Source organism: Phodopus roborovskii, unplaced genomic scaffold (genome assembly GCF_943737965.1).
Source record: "Phodopus roborovskii unplaced genomic scaffold, PHOROB, whole genome shotgun sequence".
Taxonomy (NCBI): domain Eukaryota; kingdom Metazoa; phylum Chordata; class Mammalia; order Rodentia; family Cricetidae; genus Phodopus; species Phodopus roborovskii.
Genome location: NW_026126585.1, coordinates 17,054,302 through 17,072,045, shown reverse-complemented (window position 1 = coordinate 17,072,045; position 17,744 = coordinate 17,054,302). Strand labels below are relative to the sequence as shown.

The 17,744-nt window shown below is 53.2% G+C and overlaps 1 protein-coding gene across 1 annotated transcript; it reads left to right on the top strand.

Moving 5' to 3' along the window:
• The first annotated feature begins 7,098 nt into the window (after nt 1-7,098).
• Nucleotides 7,099-17,357, top strand: Prelp (proline and arginine rich end leucine rich repeat protein). The gene is made up of 3 exons (XM_051204036.1): nt 7,099-7,196; nt 12,693-13,666; nt 14,978-17,357. Exons 2-3 carry the CDS (start codon nt 12,709-12,711, stop codon nt 15,151-15,153), a joined length of 1,134 nt encoding a protein of 377 aa, XP_051059993.1. The 5' UTR covers nt 7,099-7,196; nt 12,693-12,708; the 3' UTR covers nt 15,154-17,357.
• The last annotated feature ends 387 nt before the right edge of the window (nt 17,358-17,744 follow it).

The window sequence follows — 17,744 nt, the reverse complement described above, 5'->3', positions numbered from 1 at the left end:
ATTTGCAGTCTAGAGTTTGAAAACATGCTGGAAAGGTGGGTGGGGGACCCAGGAGGCATTCAGGCTGCATTCTGTGGTCTACGACTCACAGCCAAGGAGACAGATGACAACTATGCATTCTGAAGGCCTCTGAAGCAGAGGTCTGGGGTGAGTGGAACCAGCTTTCCTAACACATGTGAGGGCTGGGTTTCACCCCCCTCCCAGTGCCTCACAAGCAAACCCCACAGTTGTGCCTGAGTAAGTGCATGCAGCGTGGGCTCCTGGAACCTCCTACCTGTCGAAGGGGCTCAGAACCATTGAAGCAGGGACAAAGAGCCACAAGAAGATGGCCTGGCCAGGCCAACCAGGTGGAGCTGAAGAGATGGCGGAGGATGCCTGGGGACTCATCAGGACACCACAGCAGGGGACAATCTCTGCAGGAATCAGTGCCCTAGTAGGAGAGAAAAAAAAGCAGCCTTAAAAAGCCATAGAGGAAGGACCCTGATAAAATCTGGGGTCTAGGTATACTGGGGCAGGAGGGATGATGGGCAGAGAGGCCCTCTGTCACATTCACTTGAAGAGGGGAATCTGAAACCAGGTCAGTGGCTCCTCACTGCTTCGAACGTAAAGATTTCTTTTTAAACCAACAAAAAGTATGTGGGGTTAAGGAGATGGTTCAGCATGTAAGAGCTTTGCTCTGCAAGCATGAGGGCCCGAATTCAAATCTCCAGCCCTCACGTAAGAGATTGGGCTTGGCTACGTGTGCCTGTGAGAGACCTTGCTTCAAGGAAATAGTGTGTCAAGCAATAGAGAAGACACAAGACACACTGCTCTGACCTCTGTACGCAGGCGAGCACATTCAGGCGCTCACATACAGGTACTCCCACACACATGTGCTTTAGTGTGTTGATAATTGATAGCAAGGTAGACTTGCAAGAATAGAAAGCGTCCCTTGACCCAAGCCCTGGGGGGGGGGGACTTCTGGAGAGGGTTTAGACACAGCAGCGTAGGCACATGCAAGAGGCAGAGCAGATGCATGGGTCCTGGGGATGTATGTGGCCTCACTGGCATGTGACCTTGGACCTATGAACTAGATGTGCAGTGTCTGACCAATGGGTCTGTCACCGATCTTGTCCCTGGAGACGTGTGTATGCAGAGGACTGGAAGGCACCTGCCATACAGGGACTTTTGGGAGGCCTCTCCAGGACTGCTGCTCCTGGCAGGTGTGAGGACCCCTGGGTCATGGGTGGTGGTCTTTGGCACAGATGCCTTGCTGTTGCCCCTCCTAGATAGTGACATACATGGAACACAACTGACCAGAACATGTCCACTGACTGATCATTGTCCCATCATTAACCTGCGTCTTGCCTTTGTGAGGCAGTCACTCTTTGACCCTGTCACTACTGTGACTTGTGACTTTCACTACATTAAACTTAGACTGGAGTTTCAGTATGATGCAATTAGACCATCCCGGAGCCTGGGGGGGGGGCTTACCTTGGCATGCAGATGTTGGGAGGCCCCGCTGGTCAGAGGCTGCGATCTACCTCAGCTTGATAGCTCTCCCCAGGCTTGGCACAATATGGAAGACCCCGCCCTGCAAGTGGGGGCTTCCTGCTCTCTACTTACCCTTATCTGGAAGATGTCTCTAGGCCCGGATGCCTGACTTACCTCAAGGATGACTCTTGACACCGTTCCTTGCTAATGTTTTTCCCTCGCTGCCCACGTGGTAATTAAGCCACATGCTCTAGTTATTTTCACAGGGCCATGTTTCTGCAAATCCAGCTATGGAATAGGAGTGTGCCACCTAATGCAAATTAGGGCTGGTCCCAGCTAGCACCCCGATCCTATATATCCTTATGCTCTGAAATAAAGTTGGGCGGCCTCTCTGAATCTGTCCCACAGTGGTTATTCCCGCTGTGCTCACAGGGAGTCTAAGGCTCCCTGTCCTTCCTCCTGCCCCTTTGTCCTTGTGAGCTTGCGGCCAATGGGCCTCGAGGACAAAGGGAACGCTGCATGCAGAATGTTGCCATTACCCCCCTGAGCCTGGCTTCTTGAGGCTGGTTCCCCGAGGCTGCTGTCCAGCCGGTGGTGGCCGGGCAACTTTGCACACATTGCTGGGGCAACCAGACTGCCGTGAGCGTGCGTGCATTGCCTCTGTCGCCACTCCGACCCTGCCCTCTCTGCAGGACTGCTGGGACAGCCTGCAAGCCCATGAGCCCTGTGCAGGGCTCCTGACAACCAAGGGAAAGGGACCCAGGGACCTTCAGCCTGGCTGTGTCCCTGATAACATGGTTACCCCATCCTTCCTGGTCTTTGCCTCCTTGTGCTGAACCAAGCAGAGGAGGAGAAAGGGGAGACAGGCTACAAAGTGCCTTTGGCCCCACTTTCCACAAGCTTAAGCCCTTGGGGGATTCTGGGTAGAGACTGGTGTCGTGACCGGAAGTAAAGGAAACTCCTAGGCTGGGGACCAGGCAAGGGAGAATAAGAGAGATCAGTAGGACCCAAGAAAGGCGGCTGGTCTTCTCTCTGATACAATGCCAGGCAGCCTGTGTATCCCTCAGAAGGAAATGGTCACCCTACAAAGGGCTGCTGTCCCTTACAAACTTACAAACAGCTGTCCAGGGAGGGATCAAAGAGCTGCTAGGGTAGACCAAGGCTGGATGTGCCCTGCAGCATGGTTAATTGGGAGCAGGAGGCGTGTCCTTACCCAGCCCTGCTAAGGCTGTCTCCATGAAGCCGCAGATGAGCCCAGAGCGGGGGATGCCAAGAATGAAATGGAGTGTTTGCCACTGTGCTGAGATGAGCTCTCTGTCCCAGTGTTGTAGGGCAAAGGTAAGTAATGGCGCAGGGTTCTTTGCCCTTGCTGAGTCCAGACTATAATTAATACCTGCTCATGAGGACACAGAAACGCAGGAGGGACCTGAGTAGCCCAAGAGCTCCTAGTCAGTATGGAGGGGAAGCAGGACCAGGGCTGGTACCACATATGTGAGCCTCTGAGCCTAGTTCTGCTGACCTCAAAATGAGGGGCCAACTGTGATCCCAGTGTTTGGAAGGTGGAGGCAGGAAGATCAAGGGTTCAAAGCTATCCTTGGTGACATCACGACATGAAGCCAGCTTGGGCTATGTATTAGCCAGGGTTCTCTGGAGGACCACGGGGTGAATTTATACATATTAAAGAATTTATTAAATCAGCTTACATTAAAATAGCAACAACAACTGAATCACACCTGTGAGGCCCGGAGTCTGGCGGCTGCTTGGGCCTTGAGGCCGGGCGCCTCGGCAATTGGAGTAACCCCACGGTGGTGGCTCTCTCTCACTGTGGCATGGCAACTTGGAAGGTGCTCAGCCCGCTAGGCTGGGTGCCTCCACAGTCCCAAGCTGACTCTGGAAGCCTGAAAGCTTCCATAGTCCACGACAGCAGACTGGGAACGCTGCTGCTTCCGACATCAGCCAAGGAATCAGCAACAGGGTAAGGCAAGCCAGCAAGAGGGAAGGCCAGTGAGCAGCAGGGGACACCTCCCCTCTGCAGGCCTTTTAAACTGGGGTGCTGCCAGGAGGCAACACCCACATGGGGGGGCGGGTCTTCCTGCATCAGTTAAGGCAATGGGGACAGTTAGTTCTTCAGGAGGGCGAGGCTCCCTACCCAGGTGTCCCTAATTTATGACATTCAAATCAATCACCATAGGCTCCCTGAGACCCCCATCTCAAAGCAAAAACAACAATAATAATAAAAATCAAGAGCCCAAACGTCAAAGAGGAGGCCCTCACTGTCAGATACAGAGAGAGAACTGTGTGTACCAACACGGGGTAGCTGGCAAGGGGTCCTGGGAACAAGAACGGGTGCTGGTGTGGCCCCGCCAAGCAGCACTCGGAGGCTGAAGCAGGAGGATTGTAACCTGCCTGGACGACGATGTGAAACTGTGTCTTTAAAAAGAGAGGGGATGGGTGGAGAGGAAGGGAAGGGCAGGGGAAGAAGGCGAGAGGGGAGGGGAGGGGGGAAGCAGTTGAAAGAGAAGGAGGGAGGAAGGGGATGAAGAGGAAGCAGATGGTCTGGGAGGAATAGCTCTGCGGCAGCAGGGGGGTCTGATGACGCGGGATTATAGTTCCAACAACTCAGGGGGTAAGGAAGGCAGGGACACAAGTTCAAGGGCAGTCTGGGCCACTTGGTGAGAGCCTGTCTTGAAACAAAAGTATCTTTTTTAATTAAAAAGAAAGCTGGAGATGTATTTCAGTGATACAGTTGCCTAGCGTGGGCCAAGCCCTAGGTTAGATCCTCAGTATCAGAGGAGGGGAGGGGCCAAAGAGCTGCACGCTGGTGTCTCCTGAGTGGAGACAGCCATGGAGCACAACAAATAACTATGACACATTAAAAATATATAACATTTTTTGGTAAGAAGTAAGTGACAAAAACTGTCCTTGTTTAATACTCTTACAAGCCAACCCATAAGATCTGGGGCTGGGTATCCAGACATGCCAAGCCTTTGGTGGGTGCTGTGGGTTCCCAACTATACACAGGCTGCTGTCTTTTCCTGATAGGCGCCCAGGCCCCCCAGCCAGCCAGAGGGATGGGCCCCCCGGGATTCCCACAGCCTCTCCCCTGCTGTGCACCCTAGCCTCTGTGGGTCCCGGTGACCACCCTGCGGTCTGAGCCTGGCCTGGCAATGGGGGGGTGGTGGTCCCTTGCTCGCTGCACTTGGAGAAATAGGGCATCATCTGGCACAATCTGCCCTCTCTTCTCTGGCTATGGTGCACACTGCAGTAGCCAAAGCGGGGGGGGGGGGGGACCATGAGAGGGAAAGGACAGTGAGGCCCGGAGGGCCGGAGGTCTTGACGGGCAGGCAGGCAGAGTCTCTAGAAAAGCAGCTGAAACCCACCACAGCCGGGGGCCACCTCTCTCCTAGGTCTGGCCCCTGCATTCCACCTCAGCCATGCCAGCCTCTCCCTGATGGCTGCAGCCTGGATACACTTCCCACACTTCCCTAGCATTCCAGAAGTGTCCGTGAGTGAGCGCCACACCAGGCAGAGATGGCTATGTCACCCACTGTGTGTTTCCGTCAGTCTGGCCGTGTGAACCATGCTCTCTGCTCTGGCAAGCCTGCCCAGATCCTGGGGACGATCGAGGAACAACAGGGTTACTCTAGTACCTACACCCGCACACCCGCACACCCGCACACCCGCACACCCGCACACCCGCACACCCGTGAGGAAAGTGAACCACGACAGGAGCAGAGCCGGAGTGTTAACCCAGGTGTCCTAATGCCGCCCTTGAGGCACTCTTCGCAAGGGAGTTCAAAGTTCAGTTAGGATAACCTGGAAGTTTACAAATGACTAAGAGAAGACACAGCAACCCAGGGTCCAAGCCGATCTCAACAGCGTTGGCATCTGTCCCCAGTTCGGAGCTTGTTCTGTCCTCTGTCAAGGGGCACGGGAGGGCAGGTTGGCTGGCATCACCAAATACAATAAAGTAAGTATGGATTCCAAAACATACCAGTAGGGTTTTGTGGGAATAGGCACAGGAGAAACAAAAATCGCCACAAGTGAGTAATTATTATTTATTTATTTATTTAGTTAGTTAGTTATTGCCTCCCTCCCCCCCTCCCTGAGATGTCTCAGTCTTCCAGGCTGGCCTCAAACTTGCAGCAACTCTCCTGCCTCAGGTCCCAAGTGGTGTGACAGCGTGAGCTGGCGCCTGTTGATCCGAGTGTTAAGCAGTGAGGTGACAGGGTCCAGTGCGAACACATGTGTGAAGGCTACGGGCACAGTTCAGTGGTGCCTAGCACGTGCAGGGCCCTGGAACTGAGCCCCCAGCACCAAAGAGTGAGGGGGAAGGGAAAGACAGCCCAGAGTGCGAACGTGTGTGTTTACATCCTATACTACATCATGTCATGCTCACAGGGGCACCAGTTGCTAAACGGTACCTTGACTTTCCTGAATGGCGCTGGCGGTCCTTGGCCTTCATTCCACCTGCATCCCTATGGCCTGGAGCCGAGTAGACAAGAAGGGGATGCTAGCTTGAGAAGGGATTGGAAGTTGGTCGCCATCACTCCCGAAGTGCAGGCTTTGGGGGTGTGGATGGATCCCCACAAGTGGACACACCGCCTGCACACCCTACCAGCACAGTGAGAAGGCAGGTAGCCAGGCAGTGAGTAAGGGTTCCTGTCCCTCTTCTTCTCTGGCTATTGTTTGCCGCAATCCCTCCCGGAGCCTCACTGCTTACCAGTCTCTAACATGACTCACAGTTATTTATCAGCAGGTCTCTCTTGACCTGTGGTGACTGAATGAGTGTATTCCTGAGGTTCTGAGCAGGAAGTTGTGCTGGATGCTCCTCTAAGCCAAGTGCCCCTGTTTTCCATCTGGGGAGTGTTATTCAGATAACAGAGATCCTGGAATTGGTTTCCAAGAAGTGGATATGCATTAGGGAGGCCGGGATCTCCATGCTACTGTCTCATGACCACACAGTCCCCAAATCTCACCTGAGTGTGACACAAAGCTGAAGAAGACCCCCGATATTGTCCTTACGAACTAGGACCCATGGATGACTTGAGAGCTTACATTTGGAAATCTGCTTTAACTTTGCTGTGTGACCCTCCGGTCAGACTTTGCCCTCTCTGATCTTCAGACTAGCCTTCTGCACAGTGAGGCTCCACTCCCTTAGCAAGCTCCTGGAGAAGATGCTCTGAAAAGCATCCCGCCAGGAGTTGAGGAATGAACACCAGGGAAGCAAGGCTCATGCTGGGAACTGAACAGGCTGGACCCAGCGACCCCGCCCGCCTGCTCAGAAGCAGCGGCTCATTTCCAAGAGCGTCCCTCCCTTGATTTGGCCTGTTTTCCAAACACGGGTCAAACAGTCTCTCTCCAGAGCAGAAGAAGCAGGAAAACGTTATTAAAAGTGAGCCGTTAGTGGGCATCGGGTGTGGATGAGGTCTGTGCAGTTTTGGCTGCCAAATAAAGACCGTATTGTTGTCATTCCTCCTTTCCCAAGTGCCCTCCCTCTCCCTGTCCCCTCCTCCTCCTTTCTGCCCTCCCCCCTCAGATCTGCCCCTCCCTCCCCCTAACCTAACCTCCCCACCCCAATAGGATCTGGTGAAAGAAAGTCAGGCAGACACACACAGACACCAGAGCTCCTAGCTGTCTCTCTGCCCGCCACAGCTCCACCAAAGGGTGGGGAGGAAGAGAGGATTTGCCCCAGGGTCCCGAGGAGAGGCAGGTGTGTGCAGGTAAGCCAGACAATGGGGAGAAGACAGAGGTGAGGAGGCCCCTTCCTCCAAGGGTTCCCTCTAGCTCTGCCCAACCTTTTATTTCCCTCCCCCTCCCTCCTTCCCTCTCATTTTTCCCCTCCACCGAGCTCAGGTTTAGTCTTCCTCATTTTCTGCTGACACCCTCATGTCTCTTCAGCATCCTATGCCTTGTGTGTGCTCCCTGCTGAAGTTAAACTTTCCTCAAGTGCAGATGTTCCTTGAACTCAGAGAGCTGTGTCGCACACAGAATTTCAACAGAGCAAATGTTGCCATAGAAACCGGACACTAGAACCCAGTTCTCTGAACCTTTCATGTACTGTCACACATTGCAGAGGACGGACAGACGGACAGATAGACAGACACACACACACAAACACACACACACACACACACACACTGTCTCTTACCCTCTCACATGGCCTCCTCAGCTGCAAGGCCAGAGAGAAAGTGTCCTCTGGCTGAGACCACAGACCCAGAAGACACTCATATCTTGGCTAAGCAGGGAGGGCATGAGCGATCGAGTGATTTGCTTATTTATTTCCTTTTGAGCTTCATTAGGTAGGAGGGAGAGAAAAGTGGATCTCAGGCCTGCACAGTATCTTCTCAGCAGCCTGAATTCCTGCCTGCCTGGTCCAAACCACTTGGCTTTTGCAGAGAGAAAGTCAACAGAGCCTGCAAGCCTTGGAGGCCCTATCTCCAAGTTCGTAAGTTTTCTACTCCCTGCAGGTAGTCAGAGACACGGTTCTCTCTGAAGTTATTCTGAGATTATCCTGACCAATCAGTTGGTAAGGGGGCTTCAGGTGGAGGAAGGGGGAGGAGAGGGAACCTGAGAACCTTATTTGCATAACTTCCTCCCTTCCAGCTTGCTGCCCATGGCAGCAACAAGGGGATCTCAGAAGCCCCTGGGCAGCAGGCATGGAATATGGAAGCTTTGCTAAAAACATGGTCAGATACTCACTACTGACCCATCAAACAGGGCCCAAGGAGCCCAGTGCTGTTTAATCGCACTCTGAGACCCCCCTAGTGTTCAAGGTACAGGGCTTGAACCATATTCCCAGAGAACATTCTAGAAAGAAAGGAAGTTGCCTCAAGACAGCTCCTATTACCTGCTAGGCTACCTATCCCAGGCATCCAAGAAGTGTCCCTTCTAGATGGATCCCTTCTCCCCTGGGCTCCACAGCCCTGTCCTGCCTAACCCTCTCAGAGGACAGACTAGTTGATAATAAGTTCCTTACCCTCCCTTACCCGGGCCTGGACAGCATGTGAGTAGAACCTCTCGAGGCAAAAGGAGCAAAAACTGTCAGGCTGGGAGAAGCCACAACCAGCAGAAAAGCATGACATCCCTTTGCTGACCAGGGTCTCTACCTGCTGCAGAAGCAGAGGGCGGGGCTAGACCGTCAGGATGGCGATAAGGTGAGCTTTGCCCAGGTGTGTGGGCCTTCCAGAAGGAGAGGGATGGAGGGTGTTAACCAACCAGGCTGACAGGAAAACAAAACAAGCAAACCAAAAAAACCTCATTCATTCAAAGTGGTACCAGCGACCCCTTGGCGTACACCGAGCACACACACCCTCGCAACATCCAGAATGGGGACTGCAGCTCGGTGTCAGGGTGCTTGCATAATATCCACCGAACCCTGGCGTTGGTCTTTGTCCCCTCAGGGTTGTCCAGCGCGCCCATTTTACAGACGAGAAAACTGAGCTTGTGGAGTGTTACCTGGCTAGCATAAGTTGCCGGGTGGAATCTGTACCTGTAACTACATCCAGTGTCACACAGAGTCTTCTCAGTTTAGTCAAGGGTCAACGGTGCCGGGGAGAGAGGCCGGAGGGCAGATAGAGGGGGCAGTGGGCTATGAGGGATTGCTTGTCTGATTTCTTCCCCATCCCGTCCCACACACACACACACACACACACACACTATGGGGAACTTCCTCTTTCAGGTTAGTTCCCTAAAACCATAAAACCTGCACTCTGTTAACGTTCGCCTATTGAACCGGGAACATGCTAGCTACTCACCCATCTTGTTTTTAACGTGTCTTGATCTGCATTGCACTTTAAAGTTTGCATGTGCCAGTCACATCTGATAACTGGGTAAGCTTCACCCAACTCTAGTTCACAAGTTCAGAAGAACCACTCTCCCTGGGCTGCGCTGGCCCACAGTTCCTCAGCCCCATGCGGCAGGAGTCCAAACCCTGGAAACCCCTGGGTTATATAGCACAGATAAACAGGACAGGTAGGAATGAGGACTCTCTCCCTTTAAACTCAGGGAGCCTCTCCCAGCCTCTGCTTCTCTGCATGAGCTCATCCCATCCTCACAAATGTCAAGCCCAGAGGCCAACAGGAGAGGCAGAAGCAGGATTCGCCCAGGTCCACGCCCAGGTCCACGCTGTCAGCTGAAATTGGAATTGTAAGATCTCTTAGGAAAGGCTTCTACATGCAGAATGTGAACTGGCGAAGCCACTGCTCCCTCTGGGAAGCCACAGCCCTGTGAGCCAGCCCTAGAGAGCCCCCACTGCATGAGTTTGGTGAGGAGGGGTCAACAAGGGCTCATTGATTGAGGGTGAGCAGGGCCAATAGGGCATGGGATTGGACAGGACCTGGGGAGGTATGCTTTCAGAAGCAGAAGTAAGTTTAAGTGCAGACACCCCGTCCTAAGGGAGCTAATGACTTAGAGGATGCGATCATAGGACCCTGGCTCTGGGCTTTGTTGGTGAGGCAACAACTCCCACCCCCTGGAGAGGGGTTGCCTCTCCTTTATAGAACGCTAGAGCAGCAGCAGATTTGCTCTGTAGTGAGACCTTCCCTGAAGCCCAGCACAGCCTGGCTCAGCAGGAAGGGGTGTGCCTGTGAGGGAGGCCTTGGAAATGAACACAGTTTCCTCGTGCACTCTGCACACAGATCTCTGGTTCAGCCTGGGGCCTGAAAAGAGGGGAGGGTTATCCTCTTCTGCCACGGAACTCTCCACTTCAGATTCACGGAGCTTGTTTTGGGGAGCCTTGGGGCTGAGATCCAGAAGAAAGGGTTCACAAAGTCTGGACTCTGGCCTGGAGATGAGAATGAGGGAGGCCTGGAGATCGCATACCTGAGCCAGGCAGGAAGAATTGAGTGGGGTTCCCAGGGGGAGAGCCTTAACAGTGGAGCCAGGGCTGCCCAGCACAGATACCCACTGAACCCACCGCTACCCACAGCTGCCTGCCTCACAGGACAGGCTCTGCTGGGTCCCTGGAAAGTTTGTCTAGCTAACTTGAAGTCCATTACTTCACCCTGGAAGTGCCTTTGGGCACAAGAGCAGTAAAGAGGACTAGGGAACTTCAATCAGACCTAATTTTGGCCTTGAGGCAAGGTTTCTCACAGCATGGGGGTAATTTGCCTATAGACTCCTGGGTAATTCATAAACAAAGTGATTCTAAAAGAACAGAAGAACACACCAGGGTTGCAAAGACCGGCACTTTTAAAATGTTTTTGGAATAGCAATGCTTCACTTTCTTTACTTTCTATGTAATATGACCATTATTCTATTTTCAAGAAAATTAAAAGTCTTATAAAAATGTAAATTCCTACACACCGGTTAGAAAGTGATGCAGAATCTAGTGCCGTGAGGAACACATCATCTTTTCAGGTCTTTCAGAGAAGCCTCGGTGCAGAGAACCAAAGTCCCTTGTCACAGAAGGCTTGGGAAAATGACCTTCTAAATGTACCCGAGAGGTCTGTCTGAGAAACCCACCCCAGGCAGGAGACAGACACACCAGTCAGATGGCCTCCGCCTTCCCTGTTCTACCCTCCTTCCCACATAGACCAACACACAAAGCTCAAACATGTATACAGGGCCCTGAGAATGTTTGTTTGCCCATATATATGGGTCAGGGCTGAGTGTAGGTACAGAGTGTTATGGGCTGGGGGCAAAGAGAGGTGTGTGTGTGTGTGTGTGTGTGTGTGTGTGTGTGTGTGTCGAGGGATTGAGCTAGTTCCTGCTTGCCTGTTATCTGTCACATTCAGCTCTGCCTGAGCATCTAACAGACAACTTGCGGGGCCCCTGCCCCTTCCCTTTGATTAAAGTATACAGAAGGTGGCCCCTAGAAAAAGCAAAGCAAGATTTAACATTGATATGGGCTCAGGGGGTAGGTGGGGGATGGAGGCCTAGACCAGAGGCTATGAGCATAGGGTTCAATTACTTTAGCCCATTCTGCCTCTGAGAACCCCAAGAAGCCTGCATTTCCAGAGCTGTGATCGTGAGGAAGACTTGAGGTGAGCCAGCGACATGTTTTGGAAAGTATCAGAGGGGAGGAGGATACAAAGTACAGGCTCTCTCCCTGTGCCCTTCCTACCCGAGGCTGGAGAGGGGGGCCCAAGGGAGTTGCCACTCTATCTAGTATGGATCATTTGGTATTTCCCCTGCAGAGCCACCAAAGGCCCCTTCAGCTCTCGATCCCAGTGTTCCTGAGGCCACCTAGAAGCTCTTCCTAACACAACCAGTCCCAAAGTAAATGGAGTGGCAAGACCGGCTCTGCAGAAAGTGTTTTCCCCGGCCTTTCTATTCCTTTCCTGTTTATTTTCCCAAGGGCCTCTACATCTGGGGAGGAATTCTTGGCATGGCTTATGTTGGCAAAGGCCAGCACTCTTTGAGCCAAGTGCAGAGGAGGGGACAAAGCCTGGGTGAGTGGATGAGTGACTGAGCATTTCCCTTTCAGGAGACCTGAATCCCTCCTCCCCTCCCCCCACTGTCAAACGGCCTCCTGGCCCCCACTACACACTTCTTTCCTCTAGCCTCAACTGTATAAACAGAGGGGGCTGGCCATGGTGTGTGGATCGCAAACCATTTTTAGCAATGATGTTTTCCTCTCTTCTTCAAATGCTTTGTCTAAGCACACTCTTGTGTGTGTGTGTGTGTGTGTGTGTGTGTTCTTATCTGTCTATAACAGATTTAAACAGCAAGCCTATTCATGCTAGCACAGGAGTCACCTTGGGGGACCCCTCTCAGTGAAAGTCCTCAAGGGATGCACAGGGCCGTAGGTGCACAGTTTGAAAACCACTACCATGCGGGGGGGGATTTGTGAGGAGTCTCTCAGACCCACTGCTCAGGACTCTGGGCCATACCCTAGCTTCCCACTGAAAAGGACTGGGAACTTTTCTTGTGGGAGGGGTGACATAAAAAGTATCCAGTGGATTTTGACATCACTCCGTGGCAGAGCACTACCTTGAGCACTACTCCTTATAGGAGTAGGGTGATTATCTCATGTTACAGCTCAGGAGAGCCTCCCGCCAATAGTGAAGGGTCTCCCACATGCCTTAGGATCCTGGGTTCCCAGCATCTTCCCACAAGGGGAGGGGAAGCTCCTTGAAGAGTTCTGTAGCCCCAGATCCCCACCTGCTCTTCACACCTCTCTCCCCAGGATTTAGGTCAGGGGGAACCCTGCTGCACAGACCTGCCTGCACTCCTGAGGCCCAGCAGGCTAATTATTCCCAGTTTCCTCCCTGCAGGTTCATCACCTGGATCATGAGGGCATCCTTCTTCTGGCTCCTCCCACTTCTCCTCATCCTGGCCTCCGTGGCCCAAGGCCAACCAAGACCAAAACCTGGGATTAGACGGAAACCCAAGCCAAGGCCCACACCCAGCTTTCCTCAGCCCCACGAGCCAGCAGAGCCTACAGACCTGCCTCCACCCCTTCCTCCCGGCCCTCCATCTGTCTTCCCCGACTGCCCCCGGGAATGCTACTGCCCAGCTGACTTCCCATCAGCCCTCTACTGTGACAGCAGAAACCTTCGCAAGGTGCCCGTCATCCCGGCCCGCATCCATTACCTTTACCTACAGAACAACTTCATCACCGAGCTCCCTCTGGAGTCTTTCAAGAATGCCACAGGCCTGAGGTGGATCAACCTGGACAACAACCGAATCCGCAAGGTGGACCAGAGGGTGCTGGAGAAGCTCCCCAGTCTGGCGTTCCTCTACATGGAGAAGAACCAGCTGGAGGAGGTGCCGGCGGCCCTGCCCAGGAACCTAGAGCAGCTGCGGCTGAGCCAGAACCACATCTCCAGGATTCCACCCGGCGTGTTCAGCAAGCTCGAGAACCTGCTGCTCCTGGACCTGCAGCACAATAGGCTGAGTGACGGGGTCTTCAAGGCCGACACCTTCCAGGGCCTCAAGAACCTCATGCAGCTCAATCTGGCCCACAACATCCTGAGGAAGATGCCACCCAAGGTCCCCTCGGCCATTCACCAGCTCTACCTGGACAGTAACAAGATCGAGACCATCCCCAATGGCTACTTCAAGGGCTTCCCCAACCTCGCCTTCATCCGTATGAACTACAACAAGCTGTCAGATCGAGGGCTCCCCAAGAACTCCTTCAACATCTCCAACTTGCTGGTACTCCACCTGTCACACAACAAGATCAGCAATGTGCCAGCCATCAGCAACAAGCTGGAACACCTGTACCTCAACAACAACAGCATTGAGAGTGAGTGGACGGGGCCAGGGCCAGCCACAGGGGGCCGAGAGCAGACACTCAGGAGCACCAGGGCAGGGCGGGTTACAAGAAGCAACTACTGGGATAGCCGTGTAGCTTTCTAGATTTCTCTCTGTGTAGCCCCGACTGCCCTGGAACTTGCACTGTAGATCAGGCTGGCCTCAAACTCAGAGATTTGCTGGCTTCTGTCTCCAGAGTGCACCACCATTGCCTGGCTTAGAGTTCTTTCTAACATTCTTAAGACTTTACCTTGCATACTTAGCACTGGAAAAAAAAAGGGGGGGGGTAGAAAAGAAAAGAAAAACCCTACCATCAACTGTGACCTCGCTATCTATCTGCACCTCTGTGATCTGGAAAAGCTATTCTGCCCAATTGGAACATTTCCTTACCTGTAAAATGAGGACAGCAATAGTATCTTCTAACACAAAGTCAATAGGATGACCTAATCATGTGTGTGCGCGCGCATGTGTGTGTGAGTGTGCATGTGTGTGAACTGTGCCTGCATATGTGCGTACGGGTGTGTGAGTGTGCATGCATGCCTCTGAGTGTGTGTGTGTGTACACATGCATGTGTGTGTGAACTGTGCCTGCATGTGTGTGCGTGCATGCATGTGTGTGAGTGTGCATGCATGCCTCTGTGTGTGTGTGTGTGTGTGTGTGTGTCTGAAGCGTGCTGAACACCATGCTTGAAAGGCATGAGGTTTTATTCCCCCATTCCTTCTCATCAGCATCAGCGTTTCTGAACCTATAAATAGGATAGATACAGAAATTCTGCTGGGCACTTTCCTAAGCGTATAATAGAGATGATATAAAGTACCCGTGTTCTGGGCCTGCCACTGCACAAGAAGCCAGCAGCAACCATGGCGGGGACTTCCCAAATCTAAGCCGTGGGTTTAAAAGGTCAGTGAAGGGGACTCAGAAGGAGCTATGTAGTCAGGACTGTTTATCAGATTCAGGCAGTACTGGACTCCATGAGACCAGTAAGTCTGGCTTTCGGGAGACTGAGGCACAAGGTCAGCCTAGTGGGTGCTCTGAGTAGAGCCTCAGCAGAAGCCTCAGAAAAGGTGGCTTTTAGCCTTGAGCAAGCCATTCATGCAAGAAACACCGTAGCGGGTCATCCCCAGCTGAAGCCATTTGACTGGCTGTGGAGACTAGGTGACCTACAGCTCCCCTTCCCAAAGTCGCCCTGTGCAGACGGGAGGGAGAGCTGTAGTCCACATTCTTTGTCGTCTCCACGCCCCCCCTTCCCTCGCCCCTGCTACCAGTTCCTCTGCAGCTGACTGCTCCCCTTCTGCCTCCGCAGAAATCAACGGGAGCCAGATTTGCCCCAACGACCTAGTGGCCTTCCATGACGTCTCCTCGGATCTGGAAAATGTGCCCCATCTGCGCTACCTGCGGCTGGACGGGAATTTCCTGAAGCCGCCCATCCCACTGGACCTTATGATGTGCTTCCGCCTCTTGCAGTCTGTGATCATCTAAGCTGTGCTCAGGGCTGCGCTCCCTCCCTCCTGAAGGCACCTGCAGGCTGGTGTCCACCGTTCTTCTCTGTCTCTCCTGCTCCCAGCCCTGCCTTTCTTCCCATCCCTTTCTGAGGGCGGGGAAAGCCATGTGCCCTAAGCCTCCAGCTCTAAGCAAGATTCCCCACCCAGTCCAAAGACACCCTGCCAGCAGAAACCTCTGGTCTTCTTTGGTCTCCCTTTGCTTCAGAAACAGGTGTATGCCAACAGACGCATCCCCTCCCTCCCTGGGTAGGGCCATGGACTGACATCTTTTCTTAGTCGAGCAAGAATTGGAAGCCATCCCAGAGGTGCGCCCTGGAAAGTTCGGCTGAGAGCTCCTCCACCTTGGGCATCTCTGCCTCGAGAAGGCGGACAAACCCAGGTCTCTTGGGCCAAGATTCCCTTCTTCTAGAACTATCCCTCTGCCCTGCTGTTCCCTGACACCAGGCATCACCCCACTCACTGCTGCCTCACACTGTCCAGGAAGGAAGCGTGAGGGAGTGACCGAGGTGGGGTGGAGTCATGGCTTCTCCATCAGCCCCTTCCTCCTCCCCCTTCTTTCTCCTCTGGGCCGAGCACAGCATACACCCTCTCGGCTGGGTCTCAGAGAGGAACAGCCAGGGAGAACAGTGGTTCAAGGAACTAGAATTTAGCTAATGGGTGGTGGCTGGGAGTCAGAGTCCCACAATGAGCCTACGTGGATGTGGATGAACCCTACAGTCTCCCTGACCCAAACTTGACAAGGGATCCAAAGCCCTGGAGGACAGGGTTCACAAGGGAAGGCCAAGAGGCAGCATCCCAGGCTCTATTACTATTGTGTGTGTGACCCAGTCCCCATCCCAAAGACAGTTCTTGAGAAACAGGGACAAAGGGGGCGGAGCACCGAGAAATCTCCCAGAAGCCTCTTTCACACTGGGGATTAGCCTCCACCTCTAAAGCAGACTCGTTGGTGACATCTGGTGGCTGGTGAAGGTCACGGCTGGCTCCACTCTGCTTGGGGTGATGGTGCACACAGCTTCCACAGGGAAAGGCATAGGGAAGCATTGGGATTCTAAGGGAAGCTAGTTTGACCTTGCCAGGTCTCTGGCTCTCAGCCTCAGGCAGTAGGTGGGCTGCGCCCCTCCCCCAGGTCCTCTTGGAGCTGAGTTGCATGTCTACACATCCTTCCAGAGCACATCTAATGCAGGACATGCGGTGTTACCCTGTCCCCTTGCAGTAATTTATTCCCTGCGCAAGTGCCCCTCCCCCAAAGGCTTCCCGGCCCTCCCTTCCCAGCCCAGGCCAGCAAGCAACTTGGCAGGTTTCCAAGAGCCTGGGCTTCTGGTCTTTTCATTCTCTCCACCTTCCTCAAGGGGAGGCTGCACCTGCCCGACCACAGTTCCCTGAGAGTATGATGGAGAGGAATGTGGGGAGGTGAGTGTTCTAGAAGTGAGTGAAGCACAGAGCCCACCCTCACTAGGATGGGGGAGGCTCCGGGGGCTCTAGCATCTGCCCAGGAATAGTGTCCCACACTGTTTTTAAGACACCGGATCCCCATTCATACTCTTGGTCACATTCCTTGTCTGCTCAGGATTGAAAATAGAGCCTACTCGACACAACCTCTCCTCCCCTGGCCGTGCGACCCCCTCATTCTTCCCAGCTACAGCTGGTTTCTCCAAGGCTCCTGCTTAAAGTCAATAATCCAGTATTACGGCTGAAAGCAACCCGGTGCTATGGCCTGGACAAGCCCCTCTGCATCTATGCACAGCCTGCAGCCCCTTTGTTGGGGGCTGTGTGGAGCTCCTGCGGCCGCTAGAGATGGGGGTGGGCACTGATCCTGCAGACCTGAAGGAGCAGTCACACCATCAGCAGCGCAGTATCCACCTAGAACATACCAGCTTGCCCCACTGGTCTCTGAAGCTGTCAGCTAGAAGGGCTAGAGTTAAACTGGCTTTACAGGCGACAGGCAGGCAGACAGACACACGTAACACTGTGTGTGTGTGCTCTCACACAAGCTCATTCACTCAGCACCCTTGGGGTCTACACAGACAGGTGCACGTGTAGGTGTGTGTATGTGTGTGTGTGCTCTGTACATATTATCTGTTCTCTTAAAGACCATGTTAACTCTGACACAGCTTTCACATTCCGACAAGCTTCATAACAGAGGAAATAAAGTCATATGGAAAATGCCCAGCATGAACCTGACCGTGTGGATGGGTCAAATGCTGTTTGCCACCCGACTCCCTGCATCTTGCTGGGATGGGGGAAGTGCTTTTTATATTTATTTATGCTTAGCCTGCATGTATGTGTGTGTACCACACGCATGCTCAGTGCTCTCAGAGGTTAGAAGAGGGCACTATATCCCCTGGAACTGGAATTGTGGATGGTTGAAACCTCCATGTGGACCCGGGTCCTCTACATGAGCAACAAGTGCTCTTAATTTCTGAGACACGTATTCGGCCCCAAAAATGTCTTAAGAAACTCCTAGGAGTCAGGAGTGGTGGTACATGCCTTTAATCCCAGCACTGAGGCAACAGAGTTTGAGACCAGCCAAAGCTACATAGTAAAACCCTGTCACAATAAAGGAACAAT